Source organism: Cynoglossus semilaevis, chromosome 17 (genome assembly GCF_000523025.1).
Source record: "Cynoglossus semilaevis isolate Cse_v1.0 chromosome 17, Cse_v1.0, whole genome shotgun sequence".
In the NCBI taxonomy this organism is placed as follows: domain Eukaryota; kingdom Metazoa; phylum Chordata; class Actinopteri; order Pleuronectiformes; family Cynoglossidae; genus Cynoglossus; species Cynoglossus semilaevis.
In genome coordinates this window covers 8,254,264-8,274,650 of record NC_024323.1, presented here as the reverse complement: position 1 = coordinate 8,274,650, position 20,387 = coordinate 8,254,264, and the positions used below count along the sequence as shown (strand labels likewise).

Below are 20,387 nucleotides of genomic sequence, written 5' to 3'. Positions count from 1 at the left end.
TCTGTGGGGGTTGGACTTCGGGAAAGTCTTCCAAATGAGTGGAGGAGGGGAAACCAGCCGAAGACAACTGACCAATCATAGCATTACTACCAACACGGATGTGGTATAAAATACATCCGGGGGACATTTTCTCTACCAATGCTTGTTGGAGAGCATGTGGGTTTTGATCATGCGTATTCAATCAGAAGAATGTGGCTTTAATCTAGGCGTGCGTTTTGCTCCTGGCATGTTTTCACAATGTCATTTTCACAATGCTACGTGATAATAACAGAGAACTAAAGCCTGTTTTTTTTAAAAAAAAGGTAAGTTAGCATTGTGCAGCGGCATGACTAGGCCTCTACGGTGTGGAACGCGTGGGGGTAAGTTGCTTTTTTTTTTAGGTCAAAACTTTGAATAAAATTATAAATAAATGTTTTAATTATGTATTATAATCACAATGTATTTTGATTTCCTACACAGTAAGCAGCAACTAAGTCTGGCGGCACGGTGTGGAGCAACTGCTGCTGGTCAGCACGTGGACGTGGAAATGAAGGCCAGTCGTTAAAGGTGACTGGATTTATATCTTCCTAAAAGTATTTCTCTGAATATTGCTGCACAATATATCAAGACTCCACATAATAACGCTTTGTTTTTGTTGCATTAAATAAAACGTATTTAAAGTGCAGCTTTTTTTTTACCTGGCCACGAATGATGATTTCAGTGCGTTAGACTTCTGATGTTCAAATGAAGTCAACATACCAACTGACATGGCACATAAGTACATTGTCTTTGTGTTTAAACCGGGATCTTTCACTCACACGTGTTTTTGTTCCTTGCAGGTGTATGAAGCTGGATGATGTGTGTAAAAATGCACAGTAAGATGGATGAAGTCGTGATGTGATGCTATGACCGCTGCGTGTGAGAGGGCTGAATAAAGCAAATTTTAACCATGTCTGGTTTTTGTTTTGGTTTTTTCCATAATGCACTTTTCTGAGCCTGATTGGCTTTTTTCATAAGCCACTCAAAAGGTCAAACACAGTGCAAGATGAATTCTTGTCATAACTGGGGATTCTTGGCAATTCTACCAAGTTGCTCTTTTAAAGCAAGATACAAAAGTTATCAAATGAAGGCTTTCTGCTTTAAATTTAACACATGTATTGAAAATTAAAAATATCCTACACACAGTCTCTTCCAGGCAAAGGGATTTATTGATCTTAATGATCAGAGCAGTAACATTTTGTTGACATTACTGAACACAACTGCGATGTTGAGCAACCTTTAACGAATATGAACATCACCAAAACTTATGAAACTGGGGCATGTTGAAGCAGGAATTCTTTTTTTTCCCCCAAATCAAATGAGGCAACAAAGGTGGTGGCTTGCAACAAGGAATGTTTATCTCAAGGCACTTTCTGCCTTGTACACTTTGCCAACACATTTTAATGTAAGACATGGTAGCATCACCTCTAAGCAGCTGGGTGTCTTGGCAGATTTAAGAAGTTGAAGTGTCGTAGGCTTATGCTTCCTTGATGTGAGCGCTACAGAAATAAAATTATCCAACAGAAAGGAATGTTAAAGAAAGTTAAATTAGTAATATCTAGTATGTCACATATTAACGAGAACAGGAAGGTTTGGTACATTTCTGACTTAAAACACCTGGTAATATGGTAATGGTCCCTAACTTTACCAGAACAATCCTCAAATGTTGCCTGAGTATTACAGGCTGAAGTGTCCTCAGCTGGGACTGGTTTAATATCCATGTGTCACCTTCAGGAAAAAATATAGCTTTGGCTAAGTAAAGCAAAAGATTTTCTTCAGCTTTGACCATGATGTTTTAAAAAAAGTGTTCAAGCATGTTACACCGAAGCACATCCATAAATCCCCTTGAAATTTGCATTTCTATACATTCATCAGACCTAGGCAATGTGAAGCTGCTGTTTTTGTGAATAATTTTTTTTTTTTTTATCTGAAAGTCGCTCTAGTCCCTATCACAAAGCACACAGGCTGTTGGATACACAGTAGGTACTGATGGAGGTTTTAAGCCGGCTCTGTATCTGAGTACACAGCTCCACTGATCCCTTTGCATGTAGAGTCCCAGAAGGCTGACACATAGGCAGCAGTGGGTGGGAGATAAACCACACTTCACTTACCTGTGACACAGACATTTTAGCGACTTATCACAGAATTTCAGCAGTATTATCTCACTCAGAGATACAGCAAGGAAAAACTGCTCGACCGGAAATATTGCACCAAAAGTTTGTACAGTACAAGAACTCCATTTGGTGCAACTGTAAATCACAGATCCTGTTTCTTCCAAATGGATGAGATGACTGTTGCACCACAAGTACTTCATTAGGAAATGAATCCTTTGAGTTTTCGATGTCATAAAAATTACAACAGATCATTTGTTCTGCACCAGGTGGCAACAAATGGTTAAGCTCACCGGCATTGACGGCTTTGTGATTGCACTTAATGAATGGCCACAAACTGGTGCAAAAGGCAGATCGACGCTTCACATGTGGGTTTTGAGCGGGCCTGAACTCGCTGTATTGCGATAGTGGAGAAATGTCCGTTAGCGTACAACGCAATTTGGGAGGCTTCACATATCAGAGACTTCAGACTCCTCTGGTTCTGGGTCCTTCAAGGCATCATTTGTCACAGTAACCAAGTTGGCGTTTGAACGCAAGTCCATGGCGGAGTGCATTATGGGTAACCATACATCATCCATGTTGGGCATCACAAATATTTTCTGTTGGCAGACAAACAGAATTTAAAGATTAATTATTAAACAGCAAGAGGGAAATGGTCTTTTACAGCCATCTGAGGTTCTGTATAAGAATTGGATGTAGCCACAAGCAGGACAAATGCAGCAGACTAATAATAGAGAAATAATAACTTTAATGTTACCATCACATACGTCCCAAATATATTCAGCATACAAGAACAGGAAGTTAGTTGATGTACTGCAAAATCTTATAAGAGGAAGTAGAAAAACTGCCATGAAACTAGTAGATGACTTAGCCATGTGTGGAGTTGAGTTGAAACCTGGAAAATGTTGGCAGCTCAACATAATGTGGTTAAGTGAGACATAACTCCAACCACTCTGTCATGGAGTTGAGGCTGGAGAAGGAAAAGAAGAGGCGCAACCCAAAAAACAATGCCTTCAAAGTAAAAGATGTCGGTGGGGGATTGAGAAATAGTTGGGATGCTTCAGTGCATCCACAACTGGAACTCTGAAGAGGCGGTTAGTACGACGTTAAACCTCAAGGAGTAAGCAGGAAAAATAGATCTGAGTCATTGTTTTTTCATGCTAACACGTGGTTTGAGGACAGGTCACAGGAACATTCCAGAGAGCTGCAAAAAAATCTTGTTCTTTACAACATGACTAAAAAACACTTGAAAATTCTTCAGGGAGATAGCTAATATGTGCATTGTTGTTGTTAACTGTATATGTAAAGGGTTTGGCTAGGTGTTAAACTGAGATCATATTATTTCATAAATCTGGGAAACGCTTGTATATATTTAGCTTTGTATGTGGTATCTGACCTTGTAATAAAACCCAAAGTCAACTGTGGTTGAAAACCAAACTTAAACAATCCCCCACACTCACAAACATTGTGTGCAGCACCATTGTATTTTACTTGAGGCATGGTTTGGGGAGGAGCGCCTAATAATAGCTCCCGGAGGAGTAAGTTAAGGATAAATGTAGAGGTGTGGTACATCAGACAGGGACTCTTTGCTGCAGCAGTTTGCCACTGTGCCTCAGGGCAGTTATCTCATTGCAAGCGTATCATTACGGCAGCCATATGAGAGGGGTGGGAGAGCCACAGGCACATGGAGGTTGGCAACCATAAAATAATCTTTAGGTTTGTTTTTTTTACGACTCTCTCCACGGAGAAGGATTTTCTGTTTACAGAAAACACCAACCGTCTTTGTCAAGAATGGAAAGTACGAAGAAGTAACCTGTGGAGTAACAACAGCATGCCAGAGTTTCCTATAATCCTGTCACATACCTGGAACTCCTGTTCCAGTTTCTTCTCAATCCATTCAGTCACGTGACCTAAAGTGACTTCCCTCTCGCCAAGTTTAGGCCGTGCTTTTAGCTCCAGGTGAGGTGGGCTACGAAAACCATACCTGACAAGGACAAAGAAAGGTAAAATAGTTTGTAAAGACTGAGGAGAAGATACAATCTATGACCTTCCTTTATAAAAGTACAGATTATAAATGATGTTAATGGACCAAATTAACCCCACTGTATTTAATATATGACAGGAATACAAATCAACCAGTATTATAAATTAGATGGCTCATGGGACAAAGCTCTGGGTAAACTATATCTTGTGGTAAAATAATAAAAAATTTAAAAAGCCTAGTTTGTCATTTGTTTGCTTTTTTTCAAAAAATCTAAATTTTTTAAAATGTATATTTCATTGGTCATAAATTATTTCAAAGCGTGCATGCCATAATTTGTCCAGCAGATGGCGCTTTAATACACCCATCAGACCCGTGTTTTATTCTACACATTGGACAGTTTACAATAAACTCCTCGGGAGTAAATGTACCATATCCTGTCCGTGGGTGGAGGTGGAATGTTGACAGCGAGTGTCCCGCGGCATTCTTGCACCTCCACGGTGAGGAGCAGCGGCGTGTTGGACACCTCCTCCATTTTCTTCTTGATGAACTCCGTCTCAGTGGCTTTCTGGAAGTACTTCGACTTGGCAATCTTGTCCACAAAGCGCATGATCTTGCTGGGCCTGTGGCCTCCCACGTAGCTGCGGGATGAGGGGATGGAGACGGAGGAGTGGAAGAGTGAGTCAGGTTCATCATTTATTCATGGCAACACATCTTCCTACTCAGCACACAACGTTAGGTGTTAGCAAAGTCTCACTTTTAGGACACATTTAAAATCTGGACTGTACGCATATGTACTGCAACATAGTAACAGTACACGTATTTACATAAAGTAAAGGGTTTTGAATGGCAACAGCCTTATCTGAGTAAATTCACTGTGTTTTCCTGGGTTTACTGAACACTGAGGTTAAAACTGTGTGGGACTGAACAGATGGATGGAGTGGACTTCAACGCATAAGTGGGAATCGAACTGTGTTCACTTTATATTCAGATCCCTGCTGATGGTTTTAAAAACAGAGTCACTCACCCCTCGCCTCCGGCTACAACAGGTTTGTCACTGAGGAGTTCTTGGGAATCCTCCTCGTCCGACGAGCCTGCACTCGATGACTCCTCATCGCTGTCCGCCAGGCAGTAGGTTCGAGGCCTGGGCCTGTCACATACACATACAGACAAAAAATGAGTGTTAACAGTCACCATCCTAGCACCCTATAATCCTAGCCTAGTTTCCCCACTGATTCCCCCAGGCAGACTTCAACCCAAATCAAAATGCATTGTTTCATTGACAGGCATCGGTGAGCACCTCTTCCCATACTCACCATTTATTTGACAAACCCATAGTTGTAAGCATCCAGAGAGACAGGTTAGTATATAAAGAGAGGAGAGAAAGAACCAACAGGAAGGGTAGGCGCTGTGAAAAAACAGACTTGACAACTAAAAAGGCTTCAAGAGTAAATAACCCTATAGGCCGCTTGCTTGATAACGTACATCAACCCACAAAGGACTTTTTTTTTTTAACAAACTGACTTTTTCTAATGAACAAATAAGTCAACATAAAGACAGACTCACCATTCTTTGCCATGCTCCCCAAGTCCCTCACCCTCCTTCCCCAGACGGGCCAAATTCATCTTGGTCTCCAGCGTCATCAGGAAGGAGCCCGTGTACGACACCTCCAGATCAAACCACAGACCTGGACAGAAGTAAAAACAGAACCAGGGCAGAAATGACCTTTTAACAGGGGCTTGTTGTACTTGTCAGAGCAGTTTTTGGAAATGTTTTTATTTATGTTAAGCACAGTGGTTTTTATGTTTTTTCTATTATGGTGCTCCTGGGTATGTGTAGCTAACTGTAGTTAGCTTTTGAGATATTTAGAAATCTTTATGGGTAATTTTGTATATAATTTTTTTTAGTGTCATTTTTTTCTTGCCTTTTTGCTATTTAGCTTGTCTATGTTAGCTATGTATGTATAGTTAGCCAAATGCTAGCTCAGGGTAAACAATTTGTCTTAACTTCCTGTAGTGTTAATATTAATGTTTTAACTATTACTACTAAGGTGAATCAAACACTGATTTCACACAGCTGTATTTTGTGTGTACTTATATAGTAAAATAAATGGCCGAGATAAAACACAAGTACGTTATCGATACCCAGTCAGTGACTAAAACACAGTGTTAACCCTGTCAGCTCATGGATATACAGGATCATCAACACACATTTTCATTTTTACTATCGTCATCATCACAAGTGTGAGTACAATCTGGCAGCAGGAGACGGAGCTCTGAATCATGTGCATTCTGTTTGGTTTGGGCAGCATTAGAGCCAGGCACACTCCATTCCCTCTGGACTCATTACACACTCCTGCTGCTGAGGCATTGTGGGTATTTACGTGTGGGCGCATAGGTACAAACTGAACACATAAGCAGACACCGCAGACTCAGACTGGTTCCTGCTAATACGTAGCAACAGGTTCGACCTTGTCATCACGCTTCTGGTTTTAATTGTAAGTCTACTACTGACTAGACTGAGACTGAGACTGAGACTGAGACAGAGACTGAGACTGAGACTGAGACTGAGACAGAGACGGAGGCTGAGACAGAGACTGAGACTGAGACTGAGACTGAGACAGAGACTGAGACTGAGACTGAGACTGAGGCTGAGACAGAGACAGAGACTGAGACTGAGACTGAGACTGAGGCTGAGACTGAGACTGAGACTGAGACTGAGATGCCAAAAACGTCATTGATTTTGTTCCAAAGGGTGAAAGGCCGAACAGAACATGGATCATGTGAACAGTTCCATTTCCCACCTTGGTGATCCACAGAGGGTTGAGAAGCATGGAGAATCTTAGGGATGGAAAAGCCCATGTCCAGTTCTGTCAGAGTCAATTCATTCATGAAATAGGGAAGCTGATGCAGAAAAGAGAGACAAAATGCCATGAATAGAGGCAACATGGATGAAAACCAACAGCCCACAAACTCCAGTGAGATTTCAATTCACGCAGCACTCACCCTTATTTTGCTGAGCTTCATTTGGATCTTTTTGGAGACTAAACTGGCCCAGTATTTCTCACCCAGGAAGTCCCAAAATATTCTCCCAAGAAAAGCATTGACCCACGCCTCGGGCTCCACCATCGACTCTGAAGTCCTGCGTACCTGCAGGAGACAAATTCGACAGTTGGCTGTTAGCATAGTTTTCCTGATTTTAGCTCCAGGGCAATCTTCCCCACTCTCCTTTCACCCTCAGCCCAGATCTAAACTTAGTTACTAAGTACAGGGGATTTAAAATTCTCCACCTTTCTGTGACTGTGATCTGAGTTTCATATAAAACTGTAATTTTAGCAAAGCAGTAAGTTTAGGAATATGTGGAGGGAAATTTTGTATTTACTTTTGTTAACATATAGCAAAACTATTTATAGTACAATTTCTTTTTTTAAAAGTGCTAATTTCCAACTAATTTCCCTAGAAACACAGCTGTATAATGTATATAATTTGACCTTTTTCACAGCTTTAGGGCTGCTCTCAGGGCTGTTCTCAGGGCTGTCGGCCACATCTGGACTCTGTGCTCCGGGCTGGTTGACATATTTGGCCATGTAGACGTCATAGTCCAGCAGTATCTTCTGCTTTATCCCCCCAGAAGAGCCGCAGGAGAGAGACGTTTCTCTGTGACGCAACTGTGAGAGCTCCTCCAGGCTCCCCCTGCTGCTGCTCCTGCTGTCGCCCTCCAGCGCCCCACCAGACTGGGAGCTGCCACTGCGACTATGGGACAGCAGGAAAGCTAAAAGTAGACAAGGCGTAGGGAGTAACAGAAGGTTCTGGATTAAAGATTGAGCCGCTGGAACATTTTTAAATGATTGGAATGAATAAATAATAGCTCTTAAAATGAATGCATTTACTCACACTAGAACATGCTGAATCTTTATTCTGTATTTTACAGAAATACCTTTAAAAAGACAAATGTCTGCTAACCTGCTCTGTATAATTTATTTATAGGATAAAAGCTAAATCGCATTCCCTTTAATCCCATTCACTGATACAGTGTTAGCGTCTGCTTTTGAATTATCCTTTCAGGCTTATACTCCACATCGGAGACCACAGCTATAGTACGCTGACTGTGAGGCCATATAATCCTGCTGACCTAGTCATACTCATCTGCCCAGTCAGGGGTCTGGCAGTCCCAAAGCTGGAGTTCCTGCACAAACCTAATGGCTGTGTAGTTACAACTGAAGAGAAACAATGTGTGTGTGTGTGTGTGTGTGTGTGTGTCGTACAGGCCAGTCCAGTGCAGACAGACTCTCACCACTTTTGCAGAATCCAGACAGGCTGCCTCCTCTCCCATCCATCTTCATCCGAGACGCCACCAGAAATCTCCTGAACCACTCCTCCTTTTCCCGACCCGTCCTCCCAAACAGGTAGATGGTGAGATCCCCTCCCCCACAACTCGGCCTTTTGGGCTCCTCCGTTGATGCTGGTCCTTCAGCTTTTTCTCCTTTGTCTGTTCGTTCTGACTTTTCAGTCTGTCCTGTTAATTTGTCCTCCCCTGACTCTGGTCTCTCGCCCTGGGCCTTGGACATGAAGTCGTCCTGCTTGGCCAACTCGATGCAAATGGGGTACTTTTTATTCCAAACTCTCTTCCTGGCCAAGCTCTGGGGCATCAGATAGATCTAGAAGGAAGTAAAGACCATGTTTGTTCTGTCAAATGCATAAAGATAACCGTGCTACGTGGCAGGATTTCAGATTTTTAGACGGTAAAAATTATGATTTTTAACTGAGGACAAAAATTCTAACCCAACTCTTGAAGTTGCTTTTCATAAACAGAAATTGGTAGATCAACTTTTTCCCACCACACCTTGCTGTCTGTCAGGTCGTAGATCTTTTGACTAATGAAAGTGACATCTGGTTTAGGCTCATTGTGTGAAGCGCGACGGGAGATGTTCTTGTTGGGCTTAGACAAGCGCAAGACAGAGCCCTCCAGACGGACGTAGACGGAGTGGGTGAGGGTGGCGTGGTACATCTCTGGGTCATAGCTGTTGATTTCATTCATCCAACCCTAGGAGTGAAGCAGTGACATCGTTAAGTTTAGACCAAGGTTGTTCTCGAAAGACAGTGAGGCTGAAGACTACTGACATTTCTGACTGTTTTATTCTTCCTCATCTAATGATAGTAATACTGCAGTAGAGAAATACACTACATCCTAGAACTACATCCCTTTGTATCTCACCTTGTATATTCCTGGTTCTTTTATGTCCAGTTGGGCCACATTTAAATACCCAAACTTTCTCCTTCCTCTTCTGGTTCCTGACCGGCGTGGAGAGGACAACCACAGGATCAGCAAGGCCAACATGAACCCTGCGGCGATCCCATGGACCACTGCACATGCACAGGGTGGCACCGGAAGAACTAAGTACCAGTACACCAACTGTGTTAGGAAAATGAGGCCAGTAATTGGAACACTGTCCCCCTCCTCGTCCCCCTCTTTCTCGTCTTCCTCCAGGTCATGTTCACTGGACAGACGAGTGCTGCCTGTATGAAGCTGCTGTGATTTGGGTTTATCTGCCTCCGGTGTCTCTGTATCGGTACATAACTCAAAGTCTTCAGCGTACAGTTCGCAGAAGTCCTCGTCTTCTTGTCGAGCCACCAGGGCTGACATCGAGCAGCGACCCAGAGTGAGAGAGGGAGACCTGGGGAAGGTTGATGTGGAGGCCTGAGTGATGGTCGGTGCTGATGACAGAGACGGGAAGGAGAAAAAAACGGAGTCCGAACCCTTCACCGTGGGCGTGTCTTCATCGTCTTCACCTTCCATCCCTTCCTCCTCCTTGATGCTGTAGTTGCTGTTTCCATCCACGTGTCCGTTCACGGCTGCCGCTCCGCTGAGTTCTGACGCACTGGATGACAGGAATCTGGCACGCTGAGTGGAACCTCCACTGGCTCCCACACTGGACTCGTCTCCGATGATCTTACTGAAGAGCTGCAGGGGGTCTGACATCACCTCGGACAGCCTCCGCTTGGTGTCTTCTATCTTAGCCTCTACCTCCTGGACCTTGAAGAATGACCTACCATCTGGGGACATAATCGGGGACGAAGGGGCCGTTTTGGAGTCTCCACCTGTTTGAGTGACAACCATGGGGCTGGAGGACAGACGAGGCTGGGAGAACTGCTTTAGGAGCTGCATGTTACGAGGTGGAGGACGATGGGACGGCTGTGTTTGCTGGGGCTGCTGATGGAGATAGTGATGAAGAGGCCCTTCTTGATGTTCAGCCTTTGATGTGTCCGTGGACAGAGACTTGACAAAAGATTTCATTAAGTGTCTGTGGCGTGCGTGGGATGATGTAGCGGCGGTGGGCCCAGGGGCAGATTCTCGGGATTCAATGTCATTGGACAGAGACCTGACGAGGCTGAGGAAGGGCTTGGAGGAGGACAGTCCTGCAGACTTCCCGGGGGAGGACGAGTTGGAGCTTGTAGACAAAGGATTAGCTGTGGGTAGTTCAGAGGGCCAAGAGGAGCTCGTAGGGGGGCTGGACTTTAAGTGAGAGTGGGTAGATGTGGGATTGATAGTCACGGCTGCAGAGGGCACGCGAGAGGAGGGCTGTAACGACAGAGTGGTAGATGAAATAGGGAGCACAGGAGGTTCAGAGGAGGAGTTTACTTCTGTGGATTCAAACAGCAGCTCCTCTGCTGCCTCCAAACCGGTGGCCACAGACTGGTCCTCAACTCCGGAGGTTTCCTGAACTGCGATGTCCTCTGTCCCACCCAACCCTGGTCTAGCTTCGACCGGTGTCCCGTACAGTTCCTCATCATCATCATCTTCGTCCTTTCCCAGAGCAGAGAAGTGGATGGTGATGGTGTCACGAGAGAGGGAGCGCTGAACCTGCAGCTTGGGTCCTGAAGGCTGACGTGAGGGGGGAGTGTCAGCATGCTGGCCACCTCCCCTGCTGCTGCTGCCCTGGCTGCTCATCACCACCCTACACTGGGCTCACAGTCTGGAAAAGAAGAAACAAGAAACAAATCTGAAAATCAAAAATTCAACATGGAACTCAACAGGACAGTGTAATTCTTAATGTCCAAATTTAGTCACTATGTGTTAAGACACGTCGCTCAAGCAGCTTGGAAAAGTTTACATTCAAAGATGCTAGTTTAAATTGTATAAATTATAATTATTTTATACAATTATAATTCATAATATAATTATATAATTTTTTTTCCAATTTGTCCTAAAAGTTCATATATGTCCACTTTGTATTGGACGATTAAAAACACCGTCAAATACAAAGAAACTCCACACGACTGGTCATTTCTATATCTGACCTCAGAAACATCAATAGGTTCAACATCTATGACCAACCTTCCTCCTGCCATGTTGGCGTGATAATACACAGCAAATAATAACAAAGCAGAAAAGCTGTCTGGCTTCACTGATCACAGGGACGTGGAGGACACCCAGTACCGTCTCCACAGAGTGGAACCAAAGACATTTATTATGCAGTGATTTCACAGAACCGTGATGTTAATGTAATTGTGTCTGTTTACTCTGCCACATCAGACTGACTTCATCATCATCAAACACAAACACGGCCTATTCAGGCTGAAGCTGGAGGATAAAAATAACCTGTAACAAACAGAGAGAGAAAGAGAGACGTGGTTGTTGTTGTGTGGTTGTCCAACTTTCTGTAAAAGTCTGAGTCTTCAGAGATTTCAATCAAAACCAAATTTTTAAAAAGGAGAAAAAATGAAGATAAATTACTAAAAGCAGCAAATCTAACCTGAAGCTCAGATTTTATAAAAAGCTAATCATGAACAGTTTCCTTTTCTTCTTTGTGTTATTGGCAACTCTGCATTTTTTTTAGTTGTATTACTGCCACCTACTGGGGGGAGTAATAGCTGTCACACTCTCCAGTCCTTTTATAAGGTTTTTAGATAAAGATAAATGCGAATGAAACCCAAACCACTTAAGCAGATATTAGCCTTAAAAAAATACAAAAATAAAAAAAGGAAAACTCAGACAGAGGGATGAAGGCTGAAAGTGTTGTGAGATGACGAGTGTGTGAAAAATGAGGCAGGAGGGAAAAAAACAGGGAGCAAGTTGGGCAAAAAGCAAGTCAGCGAAGCATTGGAAAAAAGGGAGCATGATAGATTGGGTGAGACGAGCGACGGATGACGGATGTGCAGGAAAAGGAAAAGCACTAATGAAGCAGCCAGCTGTCTCTAAAAGAGTTTCAGGGTTTTAGGTGCAGACGGAGGAGAAGGGTTTGTTCTACAGCAGAGTCGCAGACAAAACAGCAGAGAACAGAAAACAGAAATAACACAGAGGGGTTTTTTGGCTCTGTTGTTCTGTTCTCTGTCATCACCAGAGCAGGAGATGTAAACAGAGGGAAACTCAATAAAGGTTCAGGGTGATGGATGGATACATGTCAGAAAAAAATATATATATATAAAAACAGACGATAATTATTAGAGAGAGGAGGAAATGTCAACTTTTTTTTATCAAACATCTGATTCCGGGGTACAGTGGCTGAGGAAACTCTGCCCTCACGATGACAGTGAGAAAGGAGCACATCCAGCATTTCCTAAAATAGCTCCAGGGTTGAGGGAGGACACGAGTCCCTGGACACTCTCCCCTGGACATCTAAAGCACTCGCTGGAGGGCAGACGGACGAAGAAAAAAAGAAAGAACTTTGTGTGCAGCAGAGGAAGAGGAAAACAAAAATAACCTCACAGTAAATTCTCAAGGATATTAGGAAAACATATTTAACCACCAAGCAGTAAAAATAACTGCTCTTCCCTCCAGTGTCGAGGGCAACACAGACTCTGTGAACAGCTCAATGATCAAGGTTGATCATTATTCCCATTAATGAATTATTCACTTGATGCATGAATGTAGAGAATGCTGTTAAAGTAGGCTATCATTAATATGAACAGGGTTTCATATGCATAAACCCTGCAGCAGGGGTTTCACAGCAGGCTCTGCAGATGGATTTTATAATGTAGTTGACACAGAACAACATTGACTTCCTGCCACTCAATATTAATGTGTAATCTGTCAATACAGCTCCCTGTCCACTAGGCCAATGTATATTTGAGTTACGGCAGCTAACATGGCTCCGTGTACTAGGGTTAGAAAAATACACTGAACTGAAGGGGTTTTTCTACTGTGGAAATGATCTGAGTGGGATTCTGATCTCACAGTGATTTAAAACAAATATGTTAACTTTATTGTTTCTTGGTTTAAACCAGAGGTTACAATTTTTTTTCTGCAACCCCTGTAGATGTAGATATAGGACTCCCACTCACAGTAAGCTACTTATATTTCTTGAGCTAAGTTGTTTAGTTTAACTACGGATTGTTTGGCTAACTTTTGTAGCAATCTGGGTTACCTTTATGTAATTTTTTCATTTGGTAATAAGCATTAGATTATGACTAATTGTTCATAAACAGTTTTATGAAACAGTCACATTTTGACTCAGGTTTTCTACACTGTGGGGCATTTAAAGCTGTCATTCGATTTTTGAATCGATTGCTGACATGCAGTGCTCTGTTTTTAGAGCATAAAAATGACAGAGATGCTAATCAATCAATCAAACAGTCGGCCAACCTCAGCACACAGAGCTGTGGTGTAGTGTTGTGGAGAGAGAATAAGAATAAAACTCAACAGCCAAGTAGATGTAAAGGACTCCCTCTACTGTACTGGATAAAACCGGATCTCTGGCTCCTCTTCTCCATCCCAGAATTCTTTGTTGACATGTCAAACATCAGACCTCACCATGCAAATGATCAGGCTGTTGCCATGCCAACAGTGAAGCTTTCATCATGCTCTGCTCTTATTCTGTTATGTTCTTGGGAGCGTGTCATTCTCCACACGTACCTTAGTGTGTGTGTGTGTGTGTGTGTGTCTCAATAAAGTAAGAACACTTTTACAAACATCAACAAACACCTTTTATCTCCTATTTTTGTATTTAAATGAATATTACTCTATTACAAAAATACTAACTTGTATCCCTAATCATTGAGCCTCATTGTAAAAGTTAACGTTGTTAGTAAATGTTACTTCAATATGCAGTAGAACTTTGTATCACGACTTCCTCTTTGACTGTGACATTTTCACAAATCACTTCCTGAAAATGTGTCCAGTTCACAAACATGTCGTGTGGATAATTCATTCACTGGATGGACCAACTCAAATAGCGGGCCCGAGGGCCACATGTGGCCCAGCGACAACCTCGGAGTGGCCCAGTCTGTGGTCATTTAAGAAACACAGATGGTAAGTAATTCAAAATTCATACCATCGATCAGACCATAAATGCAACATTCACCGTTGCCTAGCAACAGGCAATCCACACTTCTTTATCTGTACGTCCAGACATGTTGGCAGTATTAGTAAAAAAAAAAAAACAGTCATTTGGACTGTGACTGAAAAGTACTTTTTTATATTCAAACAGCCCTGTGGTGGGGTTATCACACTGACCATTTGTCCCAAAACTGAAATGGCTACAGTATACTTGACTCTGAGACAAACTTTTGAAAATTAAAATGAAATGAGTCACACACCAAGGACACACACACACACACATGAACACCTGAACACACACACTACACACAAACAAGGTGAAGAAAGAAGAGAGGAAATCTTACCTTGAGATTTTAGAGGCATTCAATCACCTCGCTGACAGAACAGCCAAGGACCATGATCCTGAAGTGAACACAACCAGGCATGGATTTTTAAAGCACAACATAAAATGACAAAATTGAAATGTCTGAACTGATATATTTCCCATCATGCTCCAGCTGCTTTAGGCCCCATTAACGTGATGTTTCAAGTTCAACACTGCGAAGAAAATGTGCTTTGTTTTCATAACATGGTAGAAGTGTTAGAAAACGGCACATTTTTTGGCCGACTACAGCGCAGGACATAACAGGACGTTGTGCAACAAAAGTGATGAAAGGAAAGAAAGTCATGCCAACACGACCTGTTATTATTAACGGTCTACTGTTTCTATGTCAGACTTCAGTCATGGTATGAACTCCAAAAAAAAATGAGGGTCTTTTTTTGTGTGCAGAGATTATACAACAACGCACCAGATTTAATCTTAATGTTGGTATAAATGTTTAAATAAACTCCTGAGGTCACGGCAGAGGAAACACCAGACGATCCACTGACACTGGCTGAGCGTCCTACTTCCCACACAGCCCCTCACCTGAACCCCCCAGAGATTCTCCTGCTGTTGTGAATGAACTTCACACAGAGAAGTTTCCGGCAAATTAAACAGGATCCAGACCCCAAACAAAAACAAAAGTCAAGTCTGGAAATGACTTTGTATCAGCATGAACAGAACCGTTCTCCAGAGGACTGAGAGGGAACCATTAGATCTAAGAGGAACTTCAACAGCAACGTGAACACTGTACTGACAGACACCTGTGTGTGTGTGTGTGTGTGTGGTTCTAACAGGACAAGAACATTGTCATACTTATATGAAAGCAGAACATCTGAAGAACCCAGTGGGTCGTTCAAATAGTACAAAGTACTCTAGGGTGAGGCAAAAAAAAAAACTCACCCCTTCACCTGTTGTGTATTTTCAAGTGTTTTTACAGATTATTTGACCAAGTATCCACACATACTATCTGTCTGACAAATATACAGACAATACCCAGAGTTCAGTTCAGGTCAGAGTGAAGGAGCTGGGTGACAATGAAGGTACCAGGACAAAAAGGAGAACCAGGAAGAGGAGAGAACCTGTAGAGGTTCTTCACTGATGTCTACCTGGAAATAAAGACCTTTCTGTTTCAGACACTACCTGACGACCACGTCATCACACACACACACACACACACATATACAGTATATGTCAGTTTATGTTGAGGCTTTGTTCTTGAACGTTCTCCATCCGCCCTTTGTCCTCTGCACGTCTGCTGGTGTGAACGGACCAGGGATTCGATCGAACAGCTGATGGTGGAAGACAAACACAACCACAGAGGGAAGAAGACGAGACGCACCTTTATCTCACCGCGGATGCCGCATCCTCATCTGATGGAGGCCACTGCTGTTCCCAGGCTCAACATCCGAGCTGAGGATCTGCGTAACGGGACGAGGACTCCCGTCTGGATCCTGTCCACCGTGGCCCTGTGGTGTCTCCAGCCCAGAGTCCGCCGCAGAGAATCACGTCTCACCGAGTCGTTGACGCCACGAACACACGAGATCTGGGCGTGTGTTGTTGTGGTGAAGCGGTGATGGTTAACGCCACACCTCCTCCCTGCACGTTCAGACGGCCGCTGTGCTCAAAGAGGAAGCGTCTCCTCTCCGCTGATCAGCTGATGGATATTTTATAGTGTTGCAGCAGCAGAGTGTGTCATGCGTCATGGATGCGTGAGACAGACAGAATGAATCAAAACCCCAACGTCTACCCTTAAAACAACGGCTACGGGGTCCAGGCCGCGGCTCCACACAGGCCTGGCCTGAAACCTCACACACTGGATTAAAACAGAAACCCGTCTATTCATCACATTTCTAATCCACTTTCCTGAAACCCCGAGCTCCAGACTCAGCCTCCTCCTGGATCTGGTCCACCAGGTAGTCTGACAGCGCCTCCATCTGTATCCCTGCTCACAGGCCGCCATCTACCGGTCAAAATAAGTTACTGCGAATATAATAGTTCACGTCGGATCCCCGCATTTGGGATCTTTGTATGGTTTTATATGGAGCTAGAACAGTCTCTAAAAGAATAAATACACAAACAAGGATTCTCAAATCTATTTTCAGATTTGACTCCAACCACGAATTATTAAAACCAAACATAAAACGACAATAAGACCAAAGAAGCTGCAGACAACAGATGTCAGTCCAAAACTAAAGTGTGTCCTTTGTGTCACAGATAGAAGCAATCAGTTGCTGCTTCCTGTAGTGTTTGTTGGTCAAATTATTTGTAACATTTGCACACATTTGATCCGCTCAGTATTAGCAGCATAATTCAGTATAAGAGTTGCTAGAATTTTCCTTTAGCTGCACTGACAATAGCGTGCAGTGATCGTGTGTACCTACTCATTGACAAACTAATGAGCCTGCACCTGATGTGGTGTGGTGCAGGACGCTTGTGATTGGATAACGAGGCCCATCCGTGCCCTTTAAAAGCGGAAGGAAATTGTAATACGGTTCTGTTACGGTTGCAAAATGGCGCTGCGTGAAGGCACAGAAAAAAACAAACAAAAAAAAAACAGTATCCTAACGATCCACAAAATTTCAGAATGGAGAAGAGCTCCCCCTCTGGCTAAAGTGAGTATCCATACTCACATGTTAAAGCATTAAACCACTATTAAAACATATTATGAAGAGATATTGTTTTGTATGTAAATAGAACAGAATGACAACAAAGTCATTCATGGAGTACTTGGGAAATAATCAATATAAAACCTAGAACTTGGAAGTGTAACCGGTGGTTGGGCTCCCTCTAGTGGTACACATGGGATTTTCTTCTGTTCCCCAGTTTTCTATCTAAAAGCATGAATTTTGCCTCTGCCTGGTCGTCTTCCTGCCTCCAAAGTACAAATGACAGTAACTTGTCAGTATCCAGACATTACCTCTGCTGTTCTGATACATGATCAATCAACACCTGACTTTCCATTTTAACAAATGTCAGTGTTGATTTAAAAAAACAAGCTTCATTTGCATATCACAATCCCCATCTTGTGACCTTCTGATCAGGTGTACTTGGAGGGCAGCTGTGTTCTTTTAAAAAGAGAAAGAGTTATAAAGCAAGTGAGGAAAAAAATCTGTTCACTTTGAAAGTTGTTTGAAGTCCTTTGCCAGAGTTCAAATAACACTAAAACATGTGCATGGCTTTGAATGGCTGATTTGTATTAAAAAAGAAGAAAGGCGGAGGGATGGAGGGATGAAAGGAGGTCATGGAGGGGGCTGAGGGAACCTTCTGGAGCCGGTGAGGCCAAAACCCTCTGGATCCTGTGTCTCTACGTACACACGGAGGAGAACACAGCCTTCTGTCTTCACCGTCTGACCTCAGCGAGGACGGCTTATGTTTTCTTTCATGTTGTTGTGTGCAGATAATGTATTTTGTATTTCAAGGATGATTGGTGGACCGTGTTCCACATCTGTTTTTGGCTGGCGTTAAAGCAATTAATTTCTGTCAGATTCTCATTTTCTCTCTCTCTGTGGTTCCACGAGTTTGTTACAAGCACGGACAAAAACTGCACTGAGAGCTTGAAAGGATTCGATGCCGGATTATGGCAAAATGAGAGCGAGGCGTGGAATTGTGTCTGCAGAGGTCAAGGTGTGTGTCTGAGAGAGGGAGAGCGTGTTATTAAGCAGCTCTGTGTATCATAGCAACAAATCCAAAGGTCACGGACCACCCCAACTGTGTGTTCACACACTCCATCCTCAACCACCATGTGATTAACAGTGGATGGACTCTTCACACGGGGCGCAGGGATTGGACGATGACCAGTGCGCTGTGTTTCTGCCCTTTCTCTGTGAGACCCTCCCTCTTGGCTCGGGCTCACTCCTCTCCGCAGCCTTTGGGCTTTTTCAATCCCAGTTGTGAAGACCAGACATCGTTTCCCATGTGTGAAGGAGGACTCCAGCAGGGCTGTTTCTGCTCCTCCACATTTTCATAGTCCTTCATTTGGCCAGAGTTGTAAAGCTGGGCCCTGGGAGTCACCCGCCCCTCACTCTGATCCACTCGTCTCAGCTCTGCATCAAGAGGCTGTCCTGCCAGCTCCTTTATCCCAGCTGCGGCACACCCGAGGCGGGCAAAGCCAGAGTGACAGTCCCCTGCTGCCTCCAGAGCCTTCGTCTCATTTCCCCCGTCGCCGCCCACCACCCCTCTCAGCTTTTCAATCTTCTAAGCAATTAGAAGGAGATCCTTTTCTTTTGTCGTCTGCCTGTGCAAAGAAGAAAAGTGAGAGTATGAGAAAAAAGGCAGAAGGAGGGCCAAGTTGGTGGTGGTGGAGCTCGGGTCTAGCCAGGAGCCACTTGTGAAGCCCTGGGTATTAGGACTCACATGGTTTGTTTGGAAAGGCTTCTCTAGGGGCCAAAGTGGGATTACGTTGCAGATTGCGAGTTCCCATGGAAGGGGCCTATATCAGCTAGGGCTTTGGTGGGTGGGTTTCAGGTTGGGGGCCATAGAAGAGGTCTTTATGAGTTTGGGGTCTGTCTGAATGGAGAGGGCCAACTCCCAGCATGCTAGCCCTCCATATTAGATGGACACAGAGAGGCTATTGAAGTTACCCAGACATCCTCCTTTATTTCTCCCCCATTCTCTCGGCTCTGGAGAGAGCTTATTGCCAGTCAAGAAATAGAGTATGGGACTCTGTTTGCCGGGCAGAAATAATTATTCTGTTCATTTTTATGATGAAAATACCAACTGTGATTTTGAGCAAATATAATATATCATGACAGTTGAAAGACCTGGTCCAGTCGAAGATTAAAGACGTGGCTCTGAGAACACAAGGACGTCACCGTGGAATATTTCAGTCACATGAAATCCCACAGTGTCTTTGGATATAAATGGATCATATTTCATCCACACAGGTTTTACTGATTGATTAACAACACATACGAATGCCTGCATACGTCAAAATGGTGGCTTTACAACAACACATAGGGGCCTGCATACGTCAAAATGGTGGCTTTATTAAAAATAGGTAAGCAGTATTTTTACTTTCTGTTTTTTTCCAAATATATTTTAATGATTCTGCTGGAAATCCAAAATAAAATTAAACCAATAATTTAATATGAACCACCTGGAGGAGACAGGAAAAAAAAGAAACAGATTAAAAGAAACTGACATTTAAACTGTCTTATAATGATAAACATATTAATGATCAACTACGGGGTCACAGGGGGGACAGTGTTTAGTACTCGTGCCTGACATCATGGCTGGTCAAAAACAGACAAATATACCTCCTAATATTTCCTCTGTCAAAAACCAAGTCAAACATGAAACACGGACTCCTCAGTAAAGAGATATTATTCACTGCCCTCTAGCGGCGATTATCTGACACGTCAAGATGCAGCATGAACATATACAGCTCAATTACCTCACACGTGGGGCGAGTTCGTACTGCAGTTATTTCGGGATGTAATTCGCTAATAAAACAGAACTACAGAAAAGGATACTTTAAAAAAGGAGCGAGTGAAGAAAATCACAGGCCACATTAATAATTTCTGCAGACTGAAAGGATCAAGCCGAGATCAAACATACAAACAGATTAGAACTACATGAAAGGCTCATAGACTAAAAGAAAAAGTTGCTTGTAATTAAGAAAATTAAACACATAAGAAGG

At 43.2% G+C, this 20,387-nt stretch overlaps 1 protein-coding gene and 1 long non-coding RNA gene across 5 annotated transcripts; one reads left to right on the top strand and one right to left on the bottom strand.

Moving 5' to 3' along the window:
* The first annotated feature begins 109 nt into the window (after nucleotides 1–109).
* On the top strand, nucleotides 110–931 carry LOC103393012 (uncharacterized). 2 transcript variants are annotated; one of them, XR_001761429.2, is made up of 4 exons: nucleotides 110–208; nucleotides 303–359; nucleotides 460–546; nucleotides 819–931. It is a non-coding gene; the product is annotated as an uncharacterized LOC103393012 (long non-coding RNA). The 2 variants fall into 2 exon arrangements; XR_522972.3 differs by having other exon boundaries at nucleotides 135–359.
* Nucleotides 932–1,164: 233 nt separating this feature from the next.
* On the bottom strand, nucleotides 1,165–16,693 carry tex2 (testis expressed 2). Of its 3 annotated transcripts, none has more exons than XM_008329810.3 (13): nucleotides 16,089–16,693; nucleotides 14,730–14,787; nucleotides 9,325–11,083; nucleotides 8,953–9,153; nucleotides 8,404–8,767; nucleotides 7,601–7,881; nucleotides 7,116–7,259; nucleotides 6,914–7,013; nucleotides 5,677–5,797; nucleotides 5,138–5,254; nucleotides 4,542–4,751; nucleotides 3,993–4,113; nucleotides 1,165–2,728 (listed from the first exon to the last, which is right to left on the bottom strand). In XM_008329810.3, the coding sequence occupies exons 3-13, from the start codon at nucleotides 11,056–11,058 to the stop codon at nucleotides 2,579–2,581; spliced, it is 3,543 nt and encodes a 1,180-aa protein (XP_008328032.1). In that variant the 5' UTR covers nucleotides 11,059–11,083; nucleotides 14,730–14,787; nucleotides 16,089–16,693; the 3' UTR covers nucleotides 1,165–2,578. The 3 variants fall into 3 exon arrangements, with proteins under 3 accessions (XP_008328032.1, XP_016896235.1, XP_008328030.1); XM_017040746.2 differs by having other exon boundaries at nucleotides 5,138–5,260; nucleotides 16,089–16,691; XM_008329808.3 differs by lacking the exon at nucleotides 14,730–14,787 and having other exon boundaries at nucleotides 5,138–5,260; nucleotides 16,089–16,691.
* Nucleotides 16,694–20,387: the final 3,694 nt, after the last annotated feature.